The sequence below is a fragment of the Ammodytes marinus genome, assembly GCF_949987685.1.
Source record: "Ammodytes marinus genome assembly, chromosome: 7".
Lineage (NCBI taxonomy): Eukaryota > Metazoa > Chordata > Actinopteri > Uranoscopiformes > Ammodytidae > Ammodytes > Ammodytes marinus.
In genome coordinates, this window is record NC_137211.1 from 22910800 (window position 1) to 22923120 (window position 12321).

General features: G+C 40.4%; 1 protein-coding gene across 2 annotated transcripts; it reads left to right on the forward strand.

Moving 5' to 3' along the window:
- Nucleotides 1-825: 825 nt before the first annotated feature.
- LOC307252821 (tumor necrosis factor receptor superfamily member 14-like) lies at nt 826-11428 on the forward strand. Of its 2 annotated transcripts, none has more exons than XM_080030623.1 (10): nt 826-874; nt 1826-1972; nt 3777-3870; nt 6824-6949; nt 7195-7350; nt 8282-8369; nt 8479-8666; nt 8761-8798; nt 8905-8943; nt 9074-11428. In XM_080030623.1, exons 2-10 carry the CDS (start codon nt 1904-1906, stop codon nt 9092-9094), a joined length of 819 nt encoding a protein of 272 aa, XP_079886749.1. In that variant the 5' UTR covers nt 826-874; nt 1826-1903; the 3' UTR covers nt 9095-11428. The 2 variants fall into 2 exon arrangements, with proteins under 2 accessions (XP_079886749.1, XP_079886750.1); XM_080030624.1 differs by lacking the exon at nt 826-874 and adding an exon at nt 2827-2987 and having other exon boundaries at nt 1834-1972.
- The last annotated feature ends 893 nt before the right edge of the window (nt 11429-12321 follow it).

The window sequence follows — 12321 nt, forward strand, 5'->3', positions numbered from 1 at the left end:
TTTCAGGTAGCTTTCAAACAGTTTCCCGGGGATCCAATTTTCCTACGAGGAAAGTTTGTTTATTCAATTAGGCTATGAGAATATAGCCTACTTTAGAAAAAGTTCACGAATTCTCTGACACCCCTTTAAATAATTTTATCATCGGTGTTTCTCCAGTCTTCCCTGGTTAATTCCAATGCAAGATTAAAGTTGAGCTGTTTGTCCTTTGCCCTATAGGCTAGCTAGTCTCCACCAAAAGTGTCACCAATTAAGGAGTGCGCGTGAACGCATCACGTCTCGTTGTAATCTGAGTTATTGCTTCAGTTCGTCTTGCTTTCCTGCATAAACATTACAGGCATAGGGGGTTACCGACAGCCTGTCGGGTTGCCACGTCAAGCCGAATCCTCGCTCCAAAGGTGATGCATCTGTCGCTCCACGGATTTGCCCCTGTTCATCCGATTTCCCCAGCTACCAGTGCATTCCCGGAGTTACCCCCAGTCCAGTTCACTATTCCTCTTTGAATCACTAAACTCCACTTAAGCTCAGTCTCCTGCCTTTGTTGTCCGCATTTGGGAAAACACCTGTTCAATTTAACTGTGGCAGTTTGAGAGCGAGTGCCCCAGCCGTCCAGACCATCCGCGTCGGCGATCGACGTAGTCCCGATATTATCTGATTTTGACAAAAAGTGTTCTGGATTACAATTACTGACATAGCATACCTATGCATGTAACATTTAATTGCTGCTGGTTTGAATCATGAAACCTGCAAGACTTGACTGCGGGACAGATGATAGACTATCGCAAACACTCGGTGGGTGGAGGGAGGGCCTTTATTTTGGTAGAAATTGAAAGAGTCTTCTCTTCCTGAGCCAGTTCCAGCTCGAATGTCGCACCAGGTAGGGAGCTATGTTTGTATTCTTTGTCCTTTTTAAAAGAGAAACGCCGCGTAGAATAAAACGAGTTGTTACTGAAATCGATTGCTCCAGTTTTGTTCTTGTATTTGTTGAAAGAGTATTGAATATTGGCCCGCCCCGTATGTACCAGTGTCCACAATATGCGCCGTTTTCCCTGCCAGCGCTCAACACACCAAGTTGAAACCGGTTGAACCGTTGAGGCAAGCTTTTTTTTTTTTTTTTTTAACACGGAGCGCTCCTCCTTGAATAAAGCGCGTCCTGTGAATACTGCTCCGAACACTTTATAAATAGGGCAGACGTGCACTACAACAAGGTTTGGACAATACAGGCCTACATCCAACTAAATTATGAAGAAGAAACTTAACTAAATAAAAACAAATAAAGCTGTGATAAACAATTGCCAGTAACTGGCAATTGTTTATCACAGCTTTATTTGTTAGTTACAATCAGGGTACAAGTAAAACGAAATATGGCCACTAGGGTGTATGAACAGTTTTTTAATATAGGCTACTATTTATGGTTTGACATGGTGAAAATAGCAGAGTTCACTGTAAACATAGCCTATTGATTTTGATTGGTACATTTCACATACACAGCAAGAGCAAAAGTAACTCCTAATTTAATTTGTTATTTAGGCCTTTGTAAAAATCAAAAGTGAAAGCAGTTTGTAAAGTCAATGATTTAACTTGAAATGTTGGATCTGTCCTTCCTCTTTTCACGCTCCTCTGGGACATTTATGTTATCATTAATCAGGACTTTATTTGAACCCAGAAGAAGACTTCTCTGGAGCAAAGATCAGTTAGGCCTACTCTGTGTCCTGAAGCCATTTCTGTTCAAAGATGACCAGTTATGCACGTGGTCAGGACGGTGTAGACTGTTTGAACCTGACTGAGAATCCAGTTTGGCTCCACTTTGCATTATGTTTTTTTTCAGGGTTTCCAGATGGTGTCCTTGTTTTGGATTTTATATTTTCCTTCATCCTGAATCTCAGTGAGATGATGTCAGCAGCCCATGAAGACTGTGATCCTGGTGAATGAAATGTTGTTCAGAAGAAAACCTGTGACAGCTGCAGCACTGCTGGTAAAATTATTAGCAGCAATTTTGCTTCTCTTCTCAAACAAGTCTGTAGTTGAAACCCTTTTTTCTTTATGCTTTCAATTCTACTGTCACATCCAGATTAGTAGCAGAGAGAGCCTTTGACACTTTACAACAGAATTGGGAGCTCTATTGCTGTCCTGGGGCAGCAATAGATTTCTCATTTCTGAAATGAGAAACTATGAGTTTTCGGTTTCAGAATGAGAATAGCCGATTGGGTTTGAGTCCTTCAACTCTGAGTATGTTCACGTTGGCACAATCCCAATATCCTCCCTAGGGCATCAATCCCTGAACTCTTACTGACTTAAGCTGACATCATCTGTATTGCTTGAGTGCTAGAGGCTGCAAGGGCTCAAAATGGTAAAATTAGCCGGAACTTTGCCACACATCACGTTACCTTGGCGTTGCAATTTCAATTCAATTCAAAGGGGCTTTATTGGCATTGAAACCAAAACAATGAGTTAATATTACCAAAGCAATAGCAAATAAACAAATAGCCTAATATAGCTCATAATTGTTAATTCTAGTAAAAAAAAGAAGTAAAGACAAAGGATTAAGGAGACTATACAAACACCTAAAACATGTGCAAACTATTATTGGCATTAGACTTGGATAACATGACTTTCGGCACCCGGTAACACTGCTAACTATCTCGGCATCGGACCATAGACTGTAGGTTTGTGTTGCAGCCCACTGTTGGGTGAAGCTCTCTCCAACATGTTAAAGCCTGTCCAATATTCACTCCAGTCTGGCTTCTTGCTTGCTCACTTTCTCTGTTTTTGTTCCTGGCTTCCTCCTTTACTATTCTCCTCTGTCTCCATTGTACCCGATCTACACAGCTGAAGGCTGGTGTGTGAACCATGGACCTGTTATAAGAGTGAACTAATGCTGCTAGAAGTCAAAGTTACATAGTGCCTAAAGAAGACCACCAGGGCCCTCCGTTGGAATGGCTCGGATACCATCCTACCTGTTTACATACACTTACCGGCCACTTTATTAGGTACACCAGCTCAATTTCTTGTTAACACATACAGTATATTGGACTATTAGACTGACTTTGAAAATGTTGTATTAGGTTGGAAATGTTTCCTATTGTTGCTTTAATTGACGACATGTCATTGTCAAATATACAGTATATATTTCTTAACTGCATCATTAAGGCTTCAGGAGAGGTAGCCAAAATATGAGTTTTCCACAATCTTGATGATCGAAACCATTGTCCACACAGTCCCTGTTGATGTAGAGCTGGGTCAGGGCCGGATGTGCTTCCTGAATTCAATTATGATTTCAAAGATACCAGTGTTCAGAAGATGAAATTAACAGAAAGATTGAGAAGGCTTCTCTCAGCTCACCGAGTAATGGGAACATTTCTTTATCCTCTGTAGGAGTAGAGCGCAAAGGTGGTAGGTTAAGATGTTTTCAGAAGTAACACTGGTGGGAAGGTGGTGTATCTTTCCGGTGGGTGGATGACTGAGTTTGGGGGTTGTGTTAAAAAAAAAGTAAAAGTGTGGAAAGATCTCTACCAGAGCCTGTGAAGCCACATCTGAAAGAAGCTTGACATGAATAAAGACTAAAAATAGAAAAAGTATTTGTGAAAAAGAGAAAATTCACTCCATATACGATAAACACAGGTGTTCCTTCACGTTAACAGACTCAGCTGTCGACAGCTCGGGTTGAGGGCGTATCACAGAATGTTTTCAGAGTTGGATACTCAAACATAAAAATTCAGTCTGATTTCTGTCAGTTCATTCCAACTTCTCATATGCATTTGTCATGTTCCTCTTCACAGATACTGATGATGAATATCTTCAGAGGTCACAGCCTCACGTGCCATCGAGCAGAGTATCAGATAGAGAATGAATGCTGTCCCATGTGTCCTGCGGGTAAGATCCTACTGAGTGTTAAAGGGATATCTCACCATGATAGTTACATAAAGAGTGCTTTTGTTTGTAAGTTGGTGCCAACCAATGTTTACCAGAAGCAACCTATGGGCAGAGATTTGTGTCAGTAGAACTTGAATTTGAATTGATCGACTTGAATATGAATTGATCAACCTGCATTTGAATTATTAATACTTGAATTCGAATTTATACACTTGAATATGAATTATGCATTTGAATTTGAATTAATTATACTTGAATCTGAATTTTCTCTACTTGAATCTGAATCAGTTAATACAAGTTCAAAATTCAAGTTTTCAAATTCAAGTTGAAAAAATTCAAATTCAAGTAGAAAAAATTCAGATTCAAGTAGAGAAAATTCAGATTCGAGTAGAGATGTGCACATCCGGGTTCTTTGAGGAAGAGCAATCGAGTGCAGATCTCTGATCCTAGGCTACAGCGTCCGGGCGGTGACCGTTATTTAACGTTCAGGAAATAAATTAGTTTGTTTAATCATCGTCTGTGTTTTTGACCTCTTGTTTTATAATCGAAGTATCTTTTAGAACACTGATCACGTTTCAGTAGTTAAAGTTAAGTTATTAATTAAGTTATAATATCGCCAATAGGCTATATCAATGAAAAGAGACGGTCAAACAGCGTCCAAATGAGCTAAAATCCTAAATACAATAAACAGTAACATGGCAAACTTATTTTTAGGTAAGCTAATTGATTATTTATTCATTTCTTCACACGTTTACATGTTTAGAGGCGAAGGATTCCTCCGACGCTCTCTGTCCGGCTTATCAGACAGCACTCAGCTGTTTTTTTTTGGAGTATTAGGCTATGCTTAATTTCCTGCATTCTGGTGAATTTGTATTCACCAAACACCTTTCTTCAGTGCAAATGAACAGTAGCCCTAGTGCGAATAGACCGAACTCTGATGTGTGACTTTATTATTGTGCCCTGCTGTGATCGCTCTCGCTGTCATCTCTCCTTGGAGGAGCAGGTGCGCAGGTGAACATTGCATCCTCTCTCTTTCTCTCTCTCTCTCTCTCTCTCTCTCCCCTGCGCTTAGCAGACAGAGGGAACGTATAGTGACTATGTTGAAGTTATCTAGGCTAGGCTACTGCTTTGTGCCATTAACCTGGATTTTTAATGATAACCTGATGCTCATTAGTGCGCACCCCTCAGCACTCTGACTCTACCGAAGTGCGCATGGGAAGGCGGGGCACAAACGTAATCTTGTCCTGGGCACGGAGAAGAAATGCGACGGGCATACTGTAGTGTAGCCTATACAGTATATAGCCTATACGCTATATAGGCTATATATTATAGTGTATACATATTTATGCTCTGTCAAGTTGATGTGAGGGAGCAGGAGATGGGAAAGAGGACATAGGCTATGAGACTGTTTACAGAGCAATCGCGGGAGCACAGGGCAAAGTGTAGGGGGGCGAAGAGGGGGTGCAGGCGGTGGTGAGGGGGGGTGCGGCCGCACCCCTATTACTTCCAACGTCCCATTCATATTCATCTCTTATTTATTGTAGCGTTTATGAATGACTGCACGTACAGTTGTCAGATCGCGAACAGTTAAAATAAATTAGGCCTATGCCTATGTGTTTCAAAGGGCATCGTTTTTAGTATTTTTTTTTAAACTCACAATGCCAGTATAGGCTACTTTGTCTGAAGAACTGGGGCCTGTTTCAGGTGGTTTTGAGGCAACCCAGAGTTTGTTCGCTCTGAGTTAGTGGAAACTAACAGTTTCTGCAGCAACATACACCGTGGGTCTACTGGATAGGTGATTTGACCTACTCTGAGTTTGTTTTCACTTTACGCTGCAGCTCCGACTGAAGAAAGAGTGTCACTGTCACAACGCGACCCTGTAGGACAGTTAAAGCAAAATCACTCCATAGAAATCTCCATCGGGATGTTTTTATCATTTCCTGATGATTTTACGTTTGCTTGTCCAGCTCAACTGACAGACAGCTGAGTGCTGTCTGATAAGCCGGACAGAGAGCGTCGGAGGAATCCTTCGCCTCTAAACATGTAACGTGTGAAGAAATGAATAAATAATCAATTTTAGCTTACCTAAAAATAAGTTTACCATGTTACTGTTTATTGTATTTAGGATTTTAGCTCATTTGGACGCTGTTTGACCGTCTCTTTTCATTGATATAGCCTATTGGCGATATTATAACTTAATTAATAACTTAACTTTAACTACTGAAACGTGATTAGTGTTCTAAAAGATACTTCGATTATAAAACAAGAGGTCAAAAACACAGACGATGATTAAACAAACTAATTTATTTCCTGAACGTTAAATAACGGTCACCGCCCGGACGCTGTAGCCTAGGATCAGAGATCTGCACTCGATTGCTCTTCCTCAAAGAACCCGGATGTGCACATCTCTACTCGAATCTGAATTTTCTCTACTTGAATCTGAATTTTTTCTACTTGAATTTGAAAACTTGAATTTTGAACTTGTATTAACTGATTCAGATTCAAGTAGAGAAAATTCAGATTCAAGTATAATTAATTCAAATTCAAATGGATAATTCATATTCAAGTGTATAAATTCGAATTCAAGTATCAATAATTCAAATGCAGGTTGATCAATTCATATTCAAGTCGATCAATTCAAATTCAAGTTCTACTGACACAAATCTCTGCCCATATCAACCACTTGTGTTCACTGGAGTCGGTCTTACTCCGATAGTTGTTGCTGTTTATGTTTATAAGTGAAATATATCAAGGGACCTACAGCTGACAACAGTTTATTTTAACAGTAAAATAACTTTAATCTCTTAAATTTGTAATCTGGTGGTGGTGATAAGAATAACACTGTAGTAGACAGCAGGGCCTGTCACTTTGCCTAGCTCACAACATTGAGATATTTTCATTTAATAGAAATATGATGTTACACAAATAGTTAAATTGTTTTCTTTTTCAACAGGACAACGTGTAAAAACGGATTGCACAGAGTACAGAAGTACTTCCTGTCTGCCCTGCACTGATGGAACATTTATGAATAGTTTAACTGGACGAAAAACATGTTTTCCGTGTTCCCGCTGTGATAAAGGTAGATTTCCGTTAATATTTCCTTATGAATACAAAACACATCACTAAGTGTAGATTTAAAGGCTGTAACTAATGCTGTGTAGGACTGTTGAGGATTGGTTTGATTGTGTCATTGCAATGCTGAGTTGGCAGTGATAACAATAACAGACTGCTTGTAAAAACAAGAACCCGTGTCTTAAGCCACAAGGCTTTTGACAAGAAGTTATATCCTATCAGTCCATAAATAACCTCTGTATGTGTTTGCAGGTTCTGGTTTGAAGATAAAGACTGCATGTACAACAACATCAGATATAGTTTGTGAACCACTGGAGGGATTCTACTGTAGAGACTATTCAGAGGGTGGCTGTATAGCAGCACATAAACACACAAGCTGTGGACCAGGACAATACATCAGTCAAAAAGGTTGGTTTCCTTACTCAAAATCATAGGTGAGATACAGGTTGAACTATGCAAGTGAAATATCAAATGAAAGGGAAGGGATTTAGAATTGTGAAATTATGCATCTGCCTGACCTGTGAATCACTTTCTCAAATGCTTAGTTTCACATACTGTATTTAATTGTTTTGAGACATGCGTTCATGGTTCACACACAAAATTATAATACAGGCAGCTGTTCCGACCAAGGCACGCTGCAGGTGATGAAAAAACACAAGCTTTATTCTGCCCTGAAAGTCAAGGAAGAACAAGGTCCTGTGTTTCTTTTGTGTTGAACTTTCTTTACAACTGTCCCTTCACATTGTCCCATTTGTTTGGTTTGACAAAAGATTCAAAGCCCCAGGTCTACTCTAGTCGAAATTTTGCGGAGCTTAAAGCAACATCTAACAAAGTTTAAATATTAAAAAATATAAATATTAAAAATATTGTTATGGGATGACATTTTTTGGTTGTATATGGACCGAGGTGGTTTCTGATCACATGAACCATCCTTTATTTTTCTCCAGTCGTTTTCTGATCATCTGTCATGTCCATGACAGTCAGCTGATGAAGGCCACACCATTTGTCTGAAAGCTCCACGAAATGTCAACTACTTGAACTTGTTGCTTAGAATCTTTTTCCATACAGTGCCATTTCCAATATGTAGCCTACTCTGAGGTAGGAGCTGCACTAGAACATATAATCGTACCAACATAGATTTTTGTTGAAATATAAAAGTGTATCTGTAGGACTTGAAAAAAGAATTGTTTATGGAATAATTTCCAAAAATCTCTACAGTTCTCTTTTTTTTTAATTGACAAAGGAAATCAGGTAGGTCTGACAAAAGGTAATAACTCTTTGATGATCCTTTCATAATATGTTTACTGAACTAGTTTCAATATAATTTGTGTTGATGCAGGAACAGCATCCAGAGACACTGTGTGCTCTGACTGCAGCAGTGGAACATTTTCAAATGGGACATTAACATCTTGTCAGCCACACACAGAGTGAGTGAAGCTTCACATCAGACCTGGACACTCCTGAGTTCTTACAACAGCAGTCAATTCCAGATTCACAGCAAATGTTCCTGTTAATAATGTCTCTCTATCATTCCAGATGTGGATCAATGAATCTTCAGCTGATCAAACCAGGAACTGTTTCAGCTGATGCTGAATGTGGAGAACCAGGCACGACAGGAGTGCTGATCAGTGTTGTTATTGTTGGGGTGATTTTTTTATTAATTGGAGCGTCTGCGTCTGCATTTTTATTGTATCGTCTAAAGATGAGGGGGAAAGGAAACGCAGGTAATATTTGCATTTAGACAATAAAAACATGTGTTTGATAGATGATAAAATTGAAACTTGTTGATTAAAGTGTTTTTCCTTAATTTTATTACAGAAACAATACAAAATGCACTCCAACCCGAACCCAAACCGGTATGTTATGTACTCTCCTTACTGTTTATAAATTTCACTGTACAGTAGTAGATAGGAGTAATGAAAGTAATTAAATGGTCTCACTCACTTATCAATATTTCCCTAGGAGGAGACACATTTACAGAGCAAAACAGAGGAGCAGCAGGTAAGACATCAGTGTATTCTTCATTAAAGTGTCAACTGTCCGAGGACTTTTCTGACTGAGCAACACTCTGTCACTTCTGTTAAAACAGACCAGATGTTTCTATTCAATATAAATGTATTTCTGTCCTCAGGATGGGACGCCGTGTGTCTAAACATGCAGACCTTTTTTTCGGACACTGAAGAGTAAATATCCTCTAGAATCCTGTTATAATATAGTTGTCGAGTGAACCCCAGTCTGAATGTATAAAGGTCCAATATACAGAATTCAGAAATTCCTTCTCAATCACTGGAATTACAATCTTGCAGTCTGGAGAGAAAAAAGCTTTACCACCGGAGAATACAGCCTGCAAGGTATGCGAACAACCATTGGACTAAACACACTTGCAGCCCGGCGAGAAGCTATAGCGGCACCAACGTAGAGACACTCCCACGATCCTCCCCGAGGAAGCACAGGACTTAAAAGTGATACTGTAGGTGTGGCTTGCTCAAAAGGAGACTTGAGATGTTTCTAGAGGCCAGGACACACCGGCCCGATAATCGCCGTCGTAGAGTCGGGAGGGGGCGGGGACACGAATCTGTTTGGTGTGTGCCGTGAAATCGGTCGTCGTAGATGTCGTCGGGCTTCTTTTGAGCGGCGGGCAGTCTTTCAGTTGGAGCAATTTGATTTGTGGAGGGCTAGCGAATCAGTGAAGCCCGGAAGTGAGGCGGGTAGCACAAACAGCTAACAACAGTTAGCCATCGTTTTAATGTGTTTGTTTGTTTCGTTCAGCGAGTACTCACATGCATCAACCCTTGTTGACTGCTCGACACCATGCTCGACACTCTCTGCTAAAAATGGTGCTCTTTATGGTCCATAAATATAAATACGTATTTCTATCTATGTTTATGGTCTAGAGAGCCGTCCCATCATTTCCGGCTCCCGTATTTTTTCGGGCCACAATACAGATTAGCGCCGCCTGCTGTTATGGAGACATTACGTCCCGCGCAAGCGCAGAGCGTACGGGAAGTCAGCAGTCGGTTTGGTGTGTTCTTTGCACTTTTTCGGTCGCGACGGGAAGACTGGAGCTCCCTGAATCGGCAGTCTCCATTTTCGGGTAGTCGGACTGGTGTGTCCTGGCCTTTACACACAGTGGTGAACAATAACAAAGTAAATTAAGAACTGAAGTAAATTCTTTGAGCATTTGTAGCCTATAGGCTGCTTTAGCCTACTTGTATCTACTTTTACCATGGCAGACAGGGAGAGGCTGTGGTGGTTTTCAGTAGTCTATAATATCCAGAAGGTTGCTGACTGTGTATGTCTAAAGGTTAAGGTCCCGGGGAAGGAGTAGAGAACCTCCCTAGAAGGACGAGTATCTGTCTATTTGTAGATATGATACACTTGATACCCCCCACACATGAGAATATAAGACACTGTTCTGTAACTAATGAGTAGTGCCATTGCGGCCTCCAGCCCGCTGCTTCGATGCTCCATGAAATCCTCTGTAAATGTCCTGATGAATCTCCTGAAATAAACCTCTCTGAAACACAATGATGATTGTCCAGGCCTCGCCATTTGTCTTGTTCGCCATGGGGGATTCGGCCACCACATTTGGCGTCACGATGACGGATATAACAGGAACATAATGTATCTACCTGTACTTGGACGGAAATCATCTGATGAAAAGAGAAATGCAGAACAAAGTGGGAATCCCAGATGAACGCCCAAGTTGAAAGGTTCATGTCTGTTCCAGTATCTAAAAATAACTGAGAACTGCTATGGGAGATGATGTGTAAACGGCTGATAGTGCTCTGTGCCAAGTTCAAGGTCACGGCGTGAGCGTCCGGTCTGGGGGACGACACAGAGGCTCCGTTATGGCCAGGTATCCACGTAGTTCCACTGTTATAACAAAGAAACCGTGTGCAGTTTTATTGACTAAGACTTTGGGAAAAAGGCTGGACTGGATTCAAGCTTGTTACGTCGCTCTGTGCTTTATGTACGCTAAGAAAAGGGAAAAAAGACTTGTAGAATAAAGTGCAACGTTTGGAGACCAACGTCTGTCATCAAGAAAGCTGACTGCTCGGGTTACTGCTCCCGCGCAGTCACAAGTGCAATGCTGTGGTCATGACTGAAAGAGGAGAAGGCCACGCGCATACCAACCGCATACCAGCTTGGACTTTCCTGGGCCGCTGGCCACCGAAATTCTACCTCTGGCAGAGTCTGCCAGGTATGTAATGGAGGAGCCATCCTCTGTGCCAAAGTTGGATGGACTACATCTCCCATGCAAGCTGATCACGTTTCGAAATATCTGAACTTGAGACTCTGAGGGACTCAGCTGTTATTAATGTGCTGTCGTCGTTACAGGGGGAACTCTGAACACTGATGTCATTTTATCTTCGTTCAGTGTTTAAGCAGTTGCATTGTTGGTCCTATTCATTTGTAGTTTGCTGCAGTAATGTGTTACACCTATGCATTGTATTCTACATAACTCATAAAGAGTGTTTCTGTGTTTTGTTGGAGGTTTCTGTTAGGCCATTCAAATATGTTTGGTTACATCTCGTTTTTGGTTGATGAAGTTTCATCAAAATGGAGGAATGTGGTGGTTTTCAGTAGTCTATAATATCCAGAAGGTTGCTGACTGTGTATGTCTAAAGGTTAAGGTCCCGGGGAAGGAGTAGAGAACCTCCCTAGAAGGACGAGTAACTGTCTATTTGTAGATATGATACACTTGATACCCCCCACACATGAGAATATAAGACACTGTTCTGTAACTAATGAGTAGTGCCATTGCGGCCTCCAGCCCCATCGTGGGGCTGGTTGGCACACGTTAGGGGGCTGGTTGGCACACTGTTAAAATGTGACACTTAAAAAGAATTAAACAACCAAATTAAAAGTTTGATAATTTAATTTAACCAATAAACAGTAAACATGAACATTTAATAGATTATCAGCCCATATTTTAGAACCAAACAACAATTTGAAGCAACATATCAGTAGGACTATTGTTTCGTTTGTTTGCGCTAATGTGTCAGAAGTCTATTTATTAACAAAATACACCTACTATGAGTGCTTTGTGTTTGTGAAAGGTAAAATGAGCAACCGCTAGCGGTCAAGCTAGAAAATATTAACTTGATTAGCATTTATTAACAAATATTATACAATATTATTAATTCCGATTACATTTCAAATTGCAATTTTATCCTTATAGGGTAGGAATATTAATAAAAAAAACATATATAGGCCTAGTAATAAAAATAACAAGAAGGTTTTAAAACTAAGGCCTATTTTTACCTGAGGATTACAAATCAGAAATAACAATTTTGTATGAGGTCAGGGGTCACACAATTTTTTAAAGGGACATTAACCACAAAAGCGATAGTATCCCCGAAACACATTAACAAA